The sequence below is a fragment of the Callorhinchus milii genome, unplaced genomic scaffold (genome assembly GCF_018977255.1).
Source record: "Callorhinchus milii isolate IMCB2004 unplaced genomic scaffold, IMCB_Cmil_1.0 Scaffold23, whole genome shotgun sequence".
In the NCBI taxonomy this organism is placed as follows: domain Eukaryota; kingdom Metazoa; phylum Chordata; class Chondrichthyes; order Chimaeriformes; family Callorhinchidae; genus Callorhinchus; species Callorhinchus milii.
The window spans coordinates 3,790,191-3,808,870 of NW_024704764.1; the positions used below are offsets into that span (position 1 = coordinate 3,790,191).

Genomic DNA, 18,680 nt, shown 5'->3' on the forward strand with positions numbered 1-18,680 from the left:
TTCAGACACTACCCCCAAAACTCTGGAATACTCTCCCTCAATCCCTCCCCTTTTTCACACCCTGCCTGAAAAACTTCCTTTTTGACTGGGCTTATGGCCACCTCCCCCCACCCCGCCTCGGAATCAGGCTCCACCACTGTTAAGCGCTCTGAGATATTATGTATAAATATACAATAATAATAATCCTTGCATTTGATATAGCGCTTTCCATGTCTTCGAGACGTCTCAAAGCACTTCACAGAATATACTGTAAAGTGAATTGACTGTATATTTGTGGGCAAAATGTGGATGTTACCCTACGTGGAGGACGTTATATAATTGAAGGTTGTTGTTGCTTCTCAAGAGTGATGGTGCTTGGTTCAGGTCGCGGAGATAAAAAGGTGTAAAAATTAAGAGGAAAGAACTGGTCAGAGAAGCTTCAAAGATTAAAGGAATAAAATTAAACTAAACTGAAATAAACTTCTGTATTAATTTTCTTTTTTACATTTTATTGAACTATGTTGACTGAATAGCAACAAAAAATATTGATTACAAATCTCCATTCTTACCAAAATAAAAACTAGCCATCACAGTGTTGTCACAACAACAACAACAACAAGATTCCATTTATAGAGCGCCTTTCACGTCGGGAGGATGTCCCAAGGCACTGTACAGTTGGGTTAGGACCCGAGCATTGGGGGGAAATGGTCAGGGTGAGGGGAGGAAAGGGAGGGAGCGAGGAGGGGGGAAAGGGTGAGGGGAGGGAAGGGAGGGAGCAAGGAGGGGGTAGAGAGTCGAGAGGGGAGCTGAAGGGAAAGAGAAAGGTCTTGAGACCGGCCTTGAAGGAGGAAAGGGAGGAAGCGGCGAAGGCACTGGGGGATAGAGTTCCAGAGTCTCGGGGGCTGAAGGCCCGGCCACCGATGGTAGGGCGGTTGGGGCGGGGGATGTGGAGCAGACCGGAGCCAGAGGAACGGAGGGTACGGGCAGGTAGGTAGAGGGATAGTAGGTCAGAGAGGTAGGAGGGAGCAAGGCCGTGAATGGCCTTGTAGGTGAGGATGAGGATCTTGAATTCGAGCACAGGGATGTAGAGCTGAGCAACACATTTAATTTTTTAAGGCAGAAACTAAACAACTTTTATTACATGTAAATGCAACATTTAGAAAAGTCTTTGCACTCTGCAATGCTTGACATTTCTAAAACTAGAAAATGTTTGTTACAAAAGAATAATTACACACTTATTAGTCAGAGTTCAACATAAACACTCAAGTCTAATTCAGGCAAATGAGTGGGACAGACTTCAGGGTTCGAATTGGTTGGTTTACTCATCCAGGGTTTTACAATGTCAACATCTGTGAAGAAGTACATACAGGTGTGTGTATCCACCCAGTTAATGCTCAGCTCAAATACCTGCCATTAAAGATTCAGAGCGAATACTTCCCCTGTAGCCCCTGGTGGCAGACACCAGTTACTGCACCAGGATAACCTACATCTTCTATTTCAATGGTCTATTAAACCACATCAACATTTTTCAGTCTTGACCCTAAAGCAGCATCAGAATGATTAACGAATGGAACCTGTTTGGCCCACACATCTCTGCAATTTGACTGATTACCCAGATAAGGGGAACATTCACACAAACCAACAGTCAAGGGGACATCAAGCGCAGATAATACCATGATATAGATCTGAAGATCAATACATTATACAAAACACATTCAGACGTGGTGTTAGCTTTTATGTAGTAACGTGGGAAGGAAGCCTTGTTTGGAGGCATCAACCTGCAGATGCAGCAAACATACAAATTATGGGTGCAACAAGTGACAAGTATCCAGTCAGCTTCTGCTCTTCTAAATAGTCTTAATAGTTGTGTGAAGAAAACAAATTGCATTCTCAGAAGCTATTGCGGTAGCTTCTTTTTAAAAAACGAACAGGTACATTGAAACAAAGCTAACTTTTTTAATTTTTTATTATCGTGCACTTCAATCAGCTTACAATGCACAATGGACCTTACAGCATCAAACTTACACAAGGAGAAAAGAAAAAATTGTTTAAGAATCTTTGAAATTAGTAGTTACACCAACCTTGTTCTGGAAATACAGAAAGACACAGCCTTGACGATTTATCAAATACAAAGGCTCGATGGTTTGGAGGTTACCCCTTTGCTCTTCCCGAAACTGCAAAACCGCACTTGGCTGAGCAGTAAATTGAGAAGTAATTGGCTGCTGGTTTATTTTATAATATCATTCATACAATAATGAAAGCTGTTCAGAGCCTTATTTATGAACAAGTGAAGGACAAGCCCTGAGGAATCATTTCTGTCAGTCAACAAGTCCTCATGCTTTCTGAAAGGCTGGTCCACACATTCTGTAGCCAGAGTTAAATGATGGCTATGAACATTAGTAACATTAGTAACATCAGAGCACCAGCAACAATCAGCTGGCACCAAGATCAGTCACGTTTCATCCACTTCTAAACATTCTTTCAGTGATATGAACACATCGCTGCTGCTGTTAACCATCAGTCATTTCTTTAGACTTTTCATTTCGGTTGTCCTAGAAAAACAAGATTTGAAGGGGATTTCACGAGAGAAACCAAACACAAACCGTAAAAAAAGGTACATTAAGCACATTTATATTATTTCTAACTTTAGAAGCCATATTTACATTGAAATGGAACATTCTGGAGCAGAATGTGAATCACACAATGATCTTAGTTATTAGGTCATTGTGGAAGGGAGTGGAGGGGATTATGCAGTTACTGCGGGCAACTAGTGCCAACAGCAATAACCTGAAATATTGAGGAACCGGCTTAATGGGCTGAATGGCTTTGTCTTGTTAGTGTTTCCCAATGTTTCATTCCCAACCTGCTTCCTGGGAATTTTGAAGTCACTATAGCAACAATTTTAAAAGTAATATTTAGCAGAACTCCTCTTGTGGCAAAATCAAGACTCAGCTGCTTATACCACCTCCCAGAAAGGTCACCAAGGGCAGCAGCACAATGGAAAACCTCACAAACAACCCATCAGGACAATAACACAGCTTGATGATCATTGTGATATTACAGTGCATAGAAAGCTAGTCTGAGTAACCAATACATCATTCACACCAAAATGTTGCAGGTTAAATTCTCTCCCCCAAAACGCCGTGGGTGCTGGATCCATCCACACCTTCAAGAGTGAGGTTGATAGATTGTTGGTAGGTCAGGCCATTAAGGGTTATGGGGAGAAAGCAGGAAATTGGAATTGAAAGGATTAGTTGAGGTACAGATCAGCCACGATCTAATTATATGGCAGAACAGGTTCGAAGGGCTGAATGGCCTCTTCCTGTTCATATGTTCCTATAAATCCTGATCTCAGCTGAGTGAGCGAATCTCAGCTGGACCAACAATGGCAATGTTATAATTAGCCTCAGTGCCAGTTTGTGTTTGGGTCCATTCCCCTTCACAGTCATATTGGGCGGGAGGGACAGAAGAGCCTCAGGTGGCATTAATTTGCTACAGGAAGGAGCTGGGGAGGAAATGAGATAAGGAAGAGCAAAGAACCACCAGGCTGCCCTTGTGCTCCTCTAGTACCTTACTGAAGAACAGATGACAGCTGCCCAAAGAAAGTTACAAACCAATTTTCCAAAGCAAGATATTTTGGTGTGTGACAGAGAGATGCACACAAGGATTTACAAAATAATCTGAAATATACATATTCCTAAATAGAACCATACAAATCCACAGCACATTCGGCCCATCGTGCCTGTGCCAGCTTCAAGGTCAATTCTTTCAATCCCACTTTCCTGCCATTTCCAAACACCCCTATAGCTAACTCTTTATAAGCTATTTGTCTAGTTCCCGCTCAAAGGCCAATGTGGATTCTGCCTCAGCCACTGGCAAACAAAGGTAAATCTGTTACTGAATTCTGTGAGAGTATTTTAACTTTAACTGGTTAGTCAACATTGCTTCAAGTAAAACAACATTATTACATATTAGACCACGTCGGCCATGCTCCTCTCCTGGCGGGAATGATATTTAGGTTAACCTTAAGTCGGACAAAATGTCTATCCCGAAGTACAGCTTCCGATGTACTTACAGCGATCTCTAGAATGTGACTAATTACGTGTTAAGCAGAGTCCCTTATTAATATTGTGCATGAGGGGGGCAGGGTATTCACAGCATAGCAACTTCAGTGGAAGTGACTAGTTAAGCCAGTTAACAGAAGTTTACTGTATTTCCTCCCTGGCTTCCCTCAACATTCTCAGACGCTCCCATCAGGTGACTTTTCCTCTTTGAGTTCAATCAGTATCTTCCTTATCTATAGCTCTCATTTCTAACATCCTCCTCTTATTACACTCAGTGTCTCAGACAATCATTTCTGTAAAAACTGAGGCAAAATACTCATTAAATATCTCTGCCAGGCCATCATTTCCTGGAACTCAATTTCCCTTTTTGCTTCTAATTGACCCTGGCTTTTCTTTAGGTAACTAAGCAAGGTCGAAAAGGTTTTCAGGCGCGAATTGAAAAAGGGGAGGGGGGGGCAAGGCAGAGGGATTGTTCCAAAGTTTGGGGGCGTAGTGTCTGAAAGCGCGACCGCCAATGGTGGAGCGGAGGGTGCGAGAGAAGAGCAGGAGCCAGTGCCAGTCGAGCGGAGGCGCCGGGTAGTGGATTGGGGAGTGAGGAGGTTGGAGAGGTGGGGAGGTGCCAGAGAGTGAAGGGATTTGAACACGAGGATCTTGAAGTCGATCTGTTCGGTGATGGGGAGCCAGTGGAGCCTGGGCCAGAACTGGTGAGCCGGGGTATGGAGTTAGGTCTGGGTCAGTACGTGGGCAGGAGAGGTCTGAATGAGCTGGATTTTTTGAATAGTGGAGCTGAGGAGAGTTTTATATCCAAATTTGCAGATGACACAAAGTTAGGAGGCACAGTAAATTACGCAGATGGGAGCAGGAAGATACAAAGATAGATTAGATAGATGAAGTTAATGGGCAAAACTGTGACAGATGAAATTCAATTTGGGGAAGTGTGAGGTCATCCACTATGGATCCAAAAATAGTAAAACAGAATATTTTCTAAATGGGGAGAAACTAAGAACTTAAAGTCTGCCTTCCCCCATCACCGCATCTTCACTTGGCTCAACCATTGTCTCACACCGCAGGCCGCCGAAACCCTCATACACGCCTTCAGTACATCGAGGCTCGGCTATGCAAACTCCCTGCTTATCGGCCTCCCCAACTCCTCCCTCCGTAGGCTGCGATCATCCAGAACTCTGCAGCCCATGTCCTCTCCCGCACCAGCCTCCATGACCCTATCACCCCCATCCTCACCCAACTCCACTGGCTTCCCATCACAAAGAGGATACAGTTTTAGATCCTGGTCCTCACTTTCAAAGTCCTCCATGCCCTCACTCCTCCCCTACCTCTGCAACTTCCTAACACCCTACCATCCTGCTCCCTCCCTCCACTCAGCGGGCTCTGACCTGCTTCACATCCACCACCTCATCCACCCCACCATTGGCGAGCGGGCCTTCAGCCATTCTGCCCCCACCCTCTGGAACTCCATCCTGCAGTCCCTCCGCCTCACTCCCTCCATTGCCTCCTTCAAGACCCATCTCAAGACCCTTCTCGTCAATTGTGCCTTCGACCACTCTCCTTCCCCCCCTGCTCTCCACCCTCCAGAACTCTGACCCCCAGCTCGGGTCTGAAACACTAGCTGTCGAGCGCCGTGGGACGTCCTCCTGACGTGAAAGGCGCTGAACACATGTAATTTTGTTGCTGCTGTTGTAAGAAATCCTTAAAAAAAATTAAGAAGAATTTGGTCACTCAATCCACAACTGCTTGTGGGACACTGATGTGTGCAATTGCTTGCCTCATTTCGCTCACAAAATGTACAGCCACTACACTTTACAGTATATCCCATGAAGCTCTTTGAGATGTCTCGAAGATATGTTGAAGCGCGAAATCAAATGTAAGGACAGTGCGGGGGCCGCGGGCAGCGCGGGGGGGGCGGGCAGCGCGGGGGGGCGGGCAGCGCGGGGGGGGCGGGCAGCGCGGGGGGGGCGGGCAGCGCGGGGGGGGACGGGCAGCGCGGGGGGGCGGGCAGCGCGGGGGGGGGCGGGCAGCGCGGGGGGGGCGGGCAGCGCGGGGGGGGCGGGCAGTGTGGCGGTGGGTAGAAAGGAAAGCTGGGGATTGAAGCTGACGCCTAAGTTACTTTTGGGTTTGAAGAGTCTGAGGGAGAGCCCGGGGAGGCTGAGGGAGAGCCCGGGGAGGCTGAGGGAGAGCCCGGGGAGGCTGAGGGAGAGCCCGGGGAGGCTGAGGGGGAGCCCGGGGAGGCTGAGGGAGAGCCCGGGGAGGCTGAGGGAGAGCCCGGGGAGGCTGAGGAGTTCAGTCCCGCAGGAGAGACGATGTTAATGGGAGCCAAAGAGTATGGCTTCCATCTTGCCTACATTCAGCTGCAGAAAATTTGCGCTCATCCAGGCCTTGATGTCCATCAAACAAGCTGACAGGACATCAGTGGACTGGGAGTCGCAGCTGTCGGAGAAGTGGATTTGGGTGTCATCTGCATTCACGTGGATAATGACCCCATGTCTGCGGATGACATTGCCGAGAGGGAGCATGTACATGAGGAAAAGGGGGAACAAGGATGGTGCCTTGGAATATCCCACAGGTGACCAGGAGTGGGTGAGGGGAAAAAACACTTGCCGCGATACAGTGCTGGCGGTTTGTTAAGTAAGACTCGAACCATGCGAGTGCAGTCCCACTCGGGTGGATGAGGGAGGAGGTGGTGGAGGAAGGATGGCGTGGTTGAGTGTGGTGAATGTGGTGGAGAGAACGAGGAGGCAGAGGGAGCCTTGGTCAGAGGGAGAGAGGACGTCATTTGTTACTTTGAGAAGCGCTGTCTCTGTGTTGTGGGCTGGGAGAAAACCAGACTGGAGGGGTTCGAGTAGGGAATGGAGGGCGAGTTGTGAGCAAAGTTGGTTTGCAACAACACATTCCAGGGCTTTGGCCAGCAAGGGCAGGTTTGAAATGGGAGTCTATGTTGGGGCCCATGGTAGGAGCCATGGGTAATGGAGAGGGAATGAGGGGGCGGGGACTTGGGGAAGGAGGAGGAGGTGGCCAGACGGATTATATCTATCTTGGAGATAAAGAAATCCAAGATCACTTCGCACTTGGGATTTGATGTTATGATTGAGGGGCTTAATGGAGTACGTGGAGGAGGTGGTGGATGGTGGAGAACAGCATTTTGGAGTTGTTTTTGGCCTCCAGAATGATCCACGAGTGGAATGCACTTTTGGCTTGCGAGAGGGAGTGGCTGTAGGTGTGAAGATGCTCGAGTCACAGTTGGCAGCAAACTGTGAAGCCGATTTTGTGCCATCTGCACTCGAGCAGCTGGGTTTGAGATTTGAGGGAGTGGAGATGACTGTGTACCAGGGAGAGCTGGTAGGCTTAGAAACGGACCTGGATTTCAGGGAGACAAGGGAATTGAAAGTTGAGGAGAGGCCATCGTTTAGCAGCTTCACAGCTGCATCGGGATCGCTGCGGGTGGAAGGCCAGAGGGAGAGAAGGTCCAAGGTTAAGGGAGAGCCAGAGTAGTTTGTGAGGGAATCGGGAGGAGTCTGTTTCCACGGGCGGAAGGCATGGTGGAGAGGGGGTTATGAGGGGAGAGGGTGATGAGGAGGTGGTCTGAGATGGTCTTGTCCGTGTTGGACAGACCTGAGATGTGTAGACCATGGGTGATGATGCACTCAATAGGGTGGCCACGGTTGTGGGTTGAAGAATGAATATGGAGAGTGAGGTTTAGGGTGGAGAAGGCAGTAAAGTCAGAGGAGATGGGGCATGAGGAGTTGAGATGAAGGTTGAAGTCACCCATTATGAACAGGCGTTCAGTGCAGAAGGTCAGGGATGAAAGGAGACAGTAAATTGGGGGCGGGTGGGGGGAGAAATGATAAACAAGGAAAATTTTGAGGGAGAGAGAAGGGATGTTACAGGTTGAAGTGCTCAAATGAGAGGAAACAGCCAGAGGAGTAGGAGGATAGATCAAGGGAGGTTTGAGAAATGAAGGCCACCCCACCACCGTATTGGCTTCGATGAGTGGGAGGCTGTCGATGGCTTTGTTTAAGAGAGCAGACGTTTTTGGAGGCCGATGTGGGTCAGTGCGCTGATGGGAGAGGCTGAGGAGAGTTGCAGATTGTGGGTTTGAGGGGGCACCTGGGAAGGGTGCGGATGGGGGTGGGGGAGGGGTATACCTTCTGGAGGCAGGGAAGGGTTTTGCGGAGATAGTGGGCAATGGGGTAGTCGGGGCAGCTGCTCAGGGACAACCATCGACGTGTGCCGTGATGAGCACAGTGGAGGTACCCAGGCTGAAGCAGAGGGAGGCTGTGGAAGAGTCTAGGAGAGAAGGCAAGGAGGGCTCTGGGAGAGAAGGACAGAGGTCAAGTAGACCAGGTGGACAGTAGAAATGGGGGCATTTTGAGGGGAGTAGGCTTGGAACGGCTGCCAAAATGTGCACAACGAGAGCCCTGGAGCGAGCGATCAACGGGGCATGGAAATGGCAAGGTTGGTGGAAATAGTGCAAGGGGGAGAGAGAGGGTACAGCAGTCATAGTCTTATTTATTAGGTAGGATACAGCCCCAGCCTAATAAATAAGGGTTTGAGAGAGAGAGAGAGAGAGAGAGGAATAGGGGAGGAGGGAGATTTCAGAGAGAAGATGTGAAGAGGTATGGGACATCCACCTGACGTGAAGGCGTTTATACGGCAACTCCTTCCTCCTCTGCAGCGAATCCCCACGCTCACTAGATTCCTATTGTAGAGGCCTCACACTGGTACGCTCTCTGTTCGAGTCAGGCTCTCGCAAGACTCCCTTTTATATAATCCCCAGACAGACAGAACCAGTTTCAACTGGTCAGTTAATAATTAACACCCGGCCAGGACCTACTTTCAAGCTGACAAGAAAAACAAGTTAGAAAGAAACAAGCAAGCAGATTCTGCACTATTTTACCCTCAGATTCTGTACTTCTATGATTTTGCCAATAAAATTGCCTACAAAATACAGTCAATCTAGAATCTACAGTCAAGCATTTGAGACATCTCAGAGACTTGATAATGTGCTGTATCAAATGCAAGGAGTATTATCCTCCTCCTTGGGGGTGGGGAGAAAGGTAAGTGGGGTCTCCTTGGAGTTGAACTGGCTCCAAAGTGACATGTTGAAAAAGTCAGAATCCAGCCTCCCCTCTGTGGCAGTTTCAGTAGCTGAGCAAGACACATCAGTTCCTGAGCCAGGGAGGTCCACAGTATTCCAGGGCACTCACTGCTGATGACAGCACAGCCCAGCCTGACTCAGTGGAAGGTCCGACCAGTCACTGGGCACAGGGAGTCATCCCACTCAGCTCCTGGTCACCCTGCAGCCAAAGCCCTCATGGGTAGGGCAGAGGGAAAGTTTACCAGACAGCAATATTAATGGCAAGCTATGTGGTTTTAGCTGGTTAGACTCCAGCAGTTACCCCAAGTCTTGGCTCTTGCCAACCTGCGCCTAATACTCTCCGGAATTAGATAAGCAGGATGCGGCCCTCCAGGGAGAGAGAGAGTGCGCATTGGGACGTCCTCCCGTCGTGAAAAGCGCTATATCAAATGCAAGGATTATTATTATTTCTTAGCGATCACATAGCGATCGTTTAGCAGCTTGACAGTTGCATCGGAATCGCTATGGGTGGAAGGCCAGAGGGAGAGAAGGTCCGAGGCTAAGTCATATTAAAAGTATGGTCCCAACTGATATTCATAGATTCATAGAATGTTACGGCACAGAAGGAGGCCATTCGGCCCATCGAGTCTGTGCCGGCTCTTTGACAGAGCAAGTCACTTTCACTAACCCCAATCACCAGCTTTCTCCCCATAACCCTACAAACCCGTCTTCCCCAGATACCTATCCGGTTTTCTCTTAAAAGCTGTTATCGGATTTCACTGCCCTTTCAGGCAGATCATTCCAAATTCGAACAACTCACTGAGTGAAAAAATTTCTTCTAACCTCCCCTCTGCTTCTTTTGGTAGATATCTTCAGACTGTGACCACGGGTCATAGACACACCTACCAGCGGAAACAGCTTTTCCCTATCCAGCCTGTCGAAACTTTCATGATCTTGAAGACCTCTATCAGGTTCCCGCGTAACCTTCTCTGCTCTAATGGGAAAAGTCCTAACTTCTCCACTGTCCTCATAGCTAAGGTTCCCCATTCCTGGTATCATTCTCGTGAATCTCCTCTGCACCCTTTCCAGTGCCTTAATGTCCTTCCTGAAGTAAGGAGCCCAGAACTGGACACAGTACTCCAGCTGAGGCCTAACCAGTGTTTTGTAGAGATTAACCATAACCTCCCTACTCTTATACTCTATGCCCTACTAATGAAGCTCAATACACCAAATGCCCTTTTTATTGCCCTTTCTACCTGCTCTGCCACCTTCAATGAATCGCTCACTTGAACGCCCAGATCTCTCTGTACGTTCACCCCCCCTTAAGATTGAGCTACCAAGTCTATATTGCCTCCTATCATTTTTCCTACCTAAGTGTATCACATCCTACCTAAGTGGACCCCATCAGGGTCCAGGCAGGGCGAAACCTTGGGCAAGTTTCCTTACTCCACACACCTGATAATAATCCCTCCAAAAAAACAAAATAATAAATTGGTCATTTTCAATCCATGACTGTTTGTGGGATATTGCTGTGCGCAATTGGCTGCCGCGTTTGCCCACAAATATACAGTCAATTCACTTTACAGTGTGTTCTGTGAAGCGCTTTGAGACGTCCTCCTGACGTGAAAAGCGCTATATCAAATGCAAGGATTATTATTATTATAATATTGCAGCCTCCATAATAATGTGTGCCTGTAGCTCACCAGTTTTACTCATACTTTGTGTGTTAATATATATACACACATACAGCTTAAATCGGTCTCTGACTTTGGAGCTCCTTTACAACTGCTTTTTCTTTTTCACTCACATCTCTTTTCTGAGTGTTTAAATTCTGCTCATCTCTTCTCTCTTCGAGACTAGCATTGCATTCAGGTTATTTGATTTTCTGTACGTTCCTATCCCCCCATTTCCACACAGTATTCTATCATGTTTCTTCCCACCCCTCACCATATTAGTTTAAATGCTCCACTGCAGCCCTGGTTCTTGTCCCAGTGAGGAGCGAGGAGCCTGGTTTGCTCAGGTGGAGCAACAACCAGTCATGTTATTAATATAATATTTTGCATCTTCAGATGTTGTTGTACCTAAGCTGCAGGGAAACCAGATGACGAATGTTTCACGAACCTCAGGAGGTGGTGGCTTAACAGTAACCGGCTGAGACGGTCTCCTAGGAGGGGATGGCTTTGGCAGCACCTGTTGCTGTACGGTATTGTAATATGTGACTCCACCATAGACTTGAGACTGGGCCTGAAAGAACAGAGATTAATATCTCATTATTTACATATTGTACAAAATTAAATGCAAATGCCCTTGCTACTTATCCACTGGTCATTTTTTTGCAGGTTAAAATGTCCAATACTTAGAATGAAGTTTCATTTTATCAATGGCACAGACATCACTTTCAGTTGTAAAAACCCAATGATATGATGGGCATCATTGTAGCAGATGCTTTTACAGTATTGAATCGGATTCACTATAGTCACCATGCATCCACGTTTTTAATCAGCTTTAGGCTAGACCACACAAACTTTGCTCACCGACCCTCCCCAATCGCTGCAGCTCAAATCCTCTCACACCAGACTCCACAAGCTTACACCCCCATCCTCGTCTGACTCCACTGGCTCCCCATCCCCCAGAGGAATGATAAGATCCTCATCCTCACTTTTAAATAGCTCCCCAGTCTTGCCCCTACCTCTGAGACATTCTTAAACCCCACCAACCCACCCGCATTCTGTGGAACTCCATTCTGCAGTCCCTTCACCTTGCCCCTTCCTTTGCCTCCTTTGAGGTCCTTCTGAAGAAATTTGTAAGGAAAGTTTTTTAAAAACTGCTAACTAAAAGTACTGAAGCACAGCTGGTGATACGTCACTTGTTATATTGCACAAGAAACAAGAATGTGGGTTACCCTACTACCCTGAAGGTCAAAAGCACTTTTTGTGGTGCTAATACTGCTTACACATGCCCAAATGTGATTCAGATTTTGGGGTATAATTGAAGGTATTTTAGTCAATGTCAGTGAGATGCAAATCTGACCAAATCCCAGCTGCTTCCTGCTCTCCCAGGGATAGGTAGTTTAGGATCAATATCTCTGAAACCTGGTTGCTACATTATTGCGTCTGGTGATTCAGTGCTGTCTGTTTAACTATTGACTGTCGAACTGTAATAAAGGAAACAATTGTTTAACATTTAAACTGCATGTATTACTTCACTAATTATTAATTAAATAGTAAATACAAAGTTTCCTTACACCTTCCTCTCTGACTGCACCTTTAGTCATCTTCCTCCTCTGGCCCCCACCCCTCAGTTCAGGTGCCAACCCTCAACTGTGCAGCGCCTTGGGGCGTCCTTTCAATGTGAAGGGTGCTCTATATAAATGCAATTTGTTGTTGTTACTTTCCTATACTCATGTTTATTCCATGAGCATTTTCCTTCTGTTCATCTTCTTTAGAACAAAATTGTTTGCTTGCTACTTTTCTCATCTTTTATTTTTAAAACTTCTCTTTTTACTATTTTCTCTTTAAAAACACGTTCTTCTAAATTTTTTCATGTTTCATTGACAATTCCCTTTCATCTCTAAGCTCGTGAACGTTATTTCATTTCCAATAAAAGTAATTTCCTTACAACGTTACTCCTCCAAACACCGAATTCTGATCTCAGTGGAGGGATTAAGTGATTGAGGCCTTTGCTATTCTGAAAATACTTGCGACTGCAGAATTTCACACACATGCGATCATTATGCTGTACTGAATGCAGTGATTTCCCTAACAGAATTGATTGCACAGTGAATGTGCTACACTTTTGTAAGTAGAAAACCTCATTGCAACCTTTGTTAGTCTGCTCTTAAAGCAAAACAGAGGAATAAAAGGTTGGTTATACTCCAAAATAGAGGTTTAATTTTTGCTCTTAAATTAAATCATCACATCAATTACTGAAGAATCACCGTTTCTGATCTATTAACTATTTAATGTCTTTCACAGTACTCTCACCTGAGTGGTTGGATAAATGTGAGGTGGGAGGCCTCCAGGCGTGTATGGATAACTAGGATTTCCAAAGTTCATCATTCCAGGTGTGAAGTAGGAAGGAGCAAGCATCTGCTGTGGAGGTGGCTGTCCAGTTGGCATAGGAACTTGTGGAGCATACAATCCCGAGTTAGTGAGGTGATTGGGTGACTGGTGATGATTGAAACCTGGGACTGATAAAGATCAACAGATTTAGCCATTAATCCAGACGGTAATATAGGAAGACTTAAGGGAAAATTCACAAACATTTACAAGAATATGCTATGATATAGGGGGACAATTTGGAACTATGAAGGTAAGATGGAAAGTATAAGGGGCGAGGGGAATGGGTTACTGTAACAAGGCTTTAGTTCAGCTGAATAGGGAATTCAAGGTAGGAGATCAAGTATTACCAATCATTGTCCAAACAATAATGCTCCCAACACAGAGCACAGAATGAAACTGCTACAATATTCCTGATAGAAATTTTATAGACTTCTTAGATTGGCTGGGACACAGAGGAGCTCACAGTCCAGGCTGAGGCTCCAGTGCAGTGCTCTTTGGAACGCTGCATTGTTGGAGATGCTGAACTTCTGATGAGACATTAAATAGTATCCAGAAAGCTTTACCTGGAGCATCTCTCTCACCCACAAAACAACAACAACAACAAGATTCCATTTATTGAGCGCCTTTCACGTCGGGTGGATGTCCCAAGGCGCTGTACAGTTGGGTCAGGACCCGAGCAGGGGGGAAATGGTCAGGGTGAGGGGAGGGAAGGGAGGGAGCGAAGAGGGGGTAGAGACTCGAGAGGGGAGCTGAAGGCTCGGTCAAAGATAAAGGTCTTGAGACCGGTCTTGAAGGAGGAAAGGGAGGAAGCGGCGAAGGCACTGGGGGATAGAGTTCCAGAGCCTCAGGGCTGAGAGGCTGAAGGCCCGGCCACCGATGGTAGGGGGGTTGGGGCGGGGGATGTGGAGCAGACCGGAGTCAGAGGAACGGAGGGTACGGGCAGGTAAGTAGGGGGATAGTAGGTCGGAGAGGTAGGAGGGAGCAAGGCCGTGAATGGCCTTGTAGGTGAGGGTGAGGATCCTTCCAATTTACAGCATATTCTGAAATATCCTGACGTGAAAGGCATTATACAAAATTTAAGGATTATTTTATCATTAGTGTGTGACCTCTCCAATCTCCTGAGGAATTTATTCATTACTAATCACTACTGTTTTACCATTGGCCAATTTTTTTTAAACAAGCTTTAAATCACGTTTGTCCAACTATGAATGAAAAACACCAATTGCTGAACACAAAGTAAACTAATCTATATTCATTAAAGTTCCTCCATCCACAAACAACAACAAAATTACATTTGTATAGCACCTTTCACGTCGGGAGGACATTCCAAGGTGCTGGACAATCAGTGTTTCAGACCCGAGCTGGGTATCAGGATCGCGAAGGGTGGGGAAAGGCGGGCGACCAAAGGTCGAAGAGGAGGGTGTTCAGATGCATCTTGAAGGAAGCAGAGGGGGACGAGACGGAAGGAATGTGTGATGGGAGTTCCAGAGGGTGAGGGCAGAGAGGCTGAAGGCCCGCCCGCCAATGGTGGGGTTGGCGAGGTGAGGGACGTGAAGCAGGCCGGAGCCCGCTGAGCGGAGGGAGTGAGCAGGATGGTAGAGGGTTAGGAGGTCGCAGAGGTGGGGGGGAGCAAGACCATGGAGGGCTTTGAAAGTGAGGACCAGGATCGTGAACTGTATCCCTTGTGTGATGGGAAGCCAGTGGAGTCGGTGGAGAATAGGGGTGATAGAATCACTGAGCCTGATGCGGTCGCGGGCACAGTCTGCAGAGTTCTGGATGATGTGTAGCCTATGGAGGGAGGAGTTGGGGAGGCCGACAAACAGAGAGTTTGTATAGTCAAGCCTGGATATTATGAATGCGTGATCGAGGGTCTCGGCGGCCTGCGGTGTGAGACAATGGCAGAGCCGGGGGATATTGAGGTGGGGAAAGACGGAGCGGGTCAAAGCACGGATGTGGGGGATAAAGGACAGTTGAGGGTCAAACAGGACGCCGAAGTTTCGTATTGGCTCAGTGAGATGTAGAGTGCATTCATGCAAAAGATGCTGTTAGCGCCCGAGGTATGGAGGCACTGACAAGAGACAGACAAGCAGGAGGAAAGTTAGCTCTCATCCAGGATTGATGTCTGACTGACATTCTCTGAGGAGAGCAGTGGTCTTGGAATCAAGGCAGATTTGGGTGTCACCTGCATACATGTGGAAGTTGACCTCATGTCTGTGGATGAAGTCACCAAGGCGAAGCATATAGAACAACATATAGATGTTGAAAAGGAGGGCCAAGGACAGAGCCCTGAGGGACACCACATGTGACGGTGCGGGGGCTGGAGAAGCCGTTAGTGGTGACAAAGTGGAGAATGGTGGAAGAGGTAGGAATGCTCATCACATCTTCCATTTTGACATTAGCTTTATTACAAGTGTTATGTACCTGGATGAGGAAGGTGAATGTCTTGCTGGACAATCATTCCTTGAGGTGGTAAAGGAGCTGGACTTTCGTTGTGTGTGTATATAGGTCCTTGAAATTGTACTGCAAACAGAAGATAGCAAGAACATTATACAGATGAGCAAGATTTATAATATAAGGAATACAAACTCTAGAAAATAATGTGTAACCATTCCAAAATTCAACAAAAATTGCCCTTGATTCATTTTTCAATATTTAAATAATTAATGTTAGTTATCAATCTTCTTTCACATGTAGCAATACTACTCACTTTTAATTTAAAGTCATAATTTTAATACTGAAAGCACTTAAGTTTCTAAATACACAATGCTGTACAAGGCTATAAACATTACTGTTCAGCATCTTATTTGCTTCAAACTTTTCAGTGAATATAAATCTTTTATTGAATAATAATTCATGTGCTATCGAAAATAATGTCAAATATTGCAGAATAAAGGCAGCTTGGTTACTGCAATAAGTGTATCCTAATATAGCCCTAGTCAGAGAAAGTAAAATACAGAAGGCTATTCAGCTCATCAAACCTCTGCTCCTCACAAGGCAATCATTCTAATCCCAATTTCATGCTCCCCGTCCCTTACCATTTGAACTACTTCTCACCAAATGTTTATTCAGTTCCTATCAATCAATTACCCAGTTCCTATATATCAATCAATCGCCTGAATTGATATTGTTTAAAATAGTTTTTATAGCTGCCCAAGAAATGAAACATATAGAGCTTTTTACGTGGATCGTAGTAATGTCCTTCCATCAGGCCGATGTGGAGCGGTGCAGGAGCAGGTCCTGGGGCTGGTGGTGGTGGCGGCGGTGGTGGAGGAGGAGGTGGTGGGGGAGCGTCAGGTACAGACCGTTGCCTTTGAGATGAATAACGTTTTGCTCGACCTCCTTGAATTGCCTACAACATATTCAATAGTTTGATCCAGTCAACACGGTTTAAACTACAGACCTTTATTTAAAATCTTTTTTGGATTCTCTTTGCTCCCCCACCCCTCATTTTGCGAGGGCTCAATGTTTTTTCTCCCTCTCTTTCTTGGTCTTGTTAGGCTAAGCATTCTTTATAGACAACATAGCAGACAATCTGCTTCCAGATTCTATCTATGTACATTTCAGCTGTCACCTGGGAGCTGCACAACACCAGACTGCCACTGACTCTCTCTTATTGCTCTTTCCAAAAGGATGAGAGATAACGCTGGGGAGATGAAATCTCCCTCCTTGGCTTGGTGCATTGGTTGTTGAACCTGCATTTGGCCCCTTCCCATCCTCATCACCATCATCCCAGAAGTTTTGATTAGCTGCAAGAAAATAATAGGCAGTCTGGTAGTCTGATGAAGGCAAAAGTGCAGTTATTAGTGAACGTGCACCAGGAAACCAATGGTTTGCCAGAGGACCTGGAAACATTATTTTCCAACTCAAATAACACAAGGATCCTCTCTCAACTACATCTATACCTTCTAAGAGGATCCTTAATACCAATGTACATCCCCTAGATACTTTGTGGATCCAGGAACCTCCATGATTGCCACAAGTATACCTCTTGAGCCTTCTATTCCAACCATCCAGACATAAATCTATTGTACAATTTTCATAATTCTAATAATCATCCTTGTATTTGATATAGCGCTTTATCATGTCTTCGAGACGTCTCAAAACAGAATATAGTGTAAAGTGAATTAACTATATTTTGTGGGCAAAACACGGCATCCAATTCCACACAGCAGGGTCCAACAGTCGTGGATTGAGTGACCAAATTATTAATTTTTTTGGGGGGGGATGGGAATATACCCCCAGAAGAGCAATCCGCCAATCGACTATCAACCAGGTTTCTGCTTACTGCTAGGTGAACAGAGCATGTTCAACTTATTTCCACTCCGCATGTAAGCAAACTTGCCCAACATTTCGCCCTGCCGGGAATCAAATCCAGGTCCTCCTGTTTGCGAGGCGAGTGCTATAGGACTCCACAATATCTGGTCATACAAACACCAAATGATATCTGGTCATTCAACACCAAGGGACAGATTTGAATTTAGAAGAGTGAAAATAATTCTAATTTGCAACAATTGTAGTTCGAGTCCTGTAGCTTAGTGGAGGATAGCTTTTCCAGAGGTAATAATTCCTTTAAAAAAAGTAAATAATAAAAATGGTCACTTGAGGTCACAGAGGTAATAATAATACGGTCATTTCAATCCACGACTGTTTGTGGGACACTGCTGTGCGCAATTGGCTACCATGTTTTGCCCCAAAACATAGCCAATTCACTTTACAGTATATTCCGTGAAGCGCTTTGAGAGGTCTAGATGACGTGATAAGGCGCTAAATCAAATGCAAGGATTATTATGATTATTGTTTGTTTTGATGTTTGTGCTGGGGTCGAAGAAAACTGTAGTCCACCTTACCATCTCTTCCACTCGGTTATACTGTGCTCCAGCACTACTTATGTGTATTGAACTGGAAATTCCTGCAAGAAAAACACCACCGTCAATGTTACCTATCGTACAGAGTGCAATATTTAATTACCAGTCATTATGGTTTTACATAACATCCAAAAAAGTTTTCATTAACATAGAACCGTTCACATGGGAACGATGTCTCAGAGGACTTTACACTGCTGGCTAGACACTTGGCTTTACGTTTTCACAAGTAGCTGCTCAAGTGGATTCCAGTAATGACTGCTGCAAAATGTACAATCGGTGAAAACTGGATTACATTCAACTGTTCAAATAGCTTGCTATCACTGACTGTCTAGAAGATGACCGAAGGCACTGTTGAAGAGGAGGGTCTTGAGAGGTGGCAAGCGTGGGTGCGAGGCAGAGGGACTTTGGGATGGAGTTCCAGAGGGTGGGGCAGAGAGGCTGAAGGCCTGCCAGCCAATGGTGGGGTGTGCAAGGCGAGGGCTGTGAAGCAGGCCAGAGCCTGCTGAGCAGAGGGAGCGAGCAGGATGGTAGGGGTTAAGAGGTCAAACAGGTAAAGAGGAGCAAGACAGAAGGCTTTGAAGGTGAGGAGCAGGATCTTGAACTGTATCCTCTGGGGGGTGAT

The 18,680-nt window shown here is 46.1% G+C and overlaps 1 protein-coding gene across 1 annotated transcript in view; it reads right to left on the minus strand.

Moving 5' to 3' along the window:
• Window positions 1-1,921: 1,921 nt before the first annotated feature.
• casc3 (casc3 exon junction complex subunit) overlaps window positions 1,922-18,680 on the minus strand; it is a 37,727-nt gene continuing 20,968 nt past the window's right edge. Inside the window, exons 8-13 of the mRNA XM_007909875.2 lie at window positions 18,041-18,102; window positions 16,374-16,542; window positions 15,615-15,713; window positions 13,116-13,321; window positions 11,254-11,376; window positions 1,922-2,531 (exon numbers count right to left, since the gene is read on the minus strand). Coding sequence (XP_007908066.2) covers window positions 2,490-2,531; window positions 11,254-11,376; window positions 13,116-13,321; window positions 15,615-15,713; window positions 16,374-16,542; window positions 18,041-18,102 — 701 coding nt within the window. The 3' untranslated portion in view covers window positions 1,922-2,489. The remainder of the gene's footprint in view (window positions 2,532-11,253; window positions 11,377-13,115; window positions 13,322-15,614; window positions 15,714-16,373; window positions 16,543-18,040; window positions 18,103-18,680) is intronic.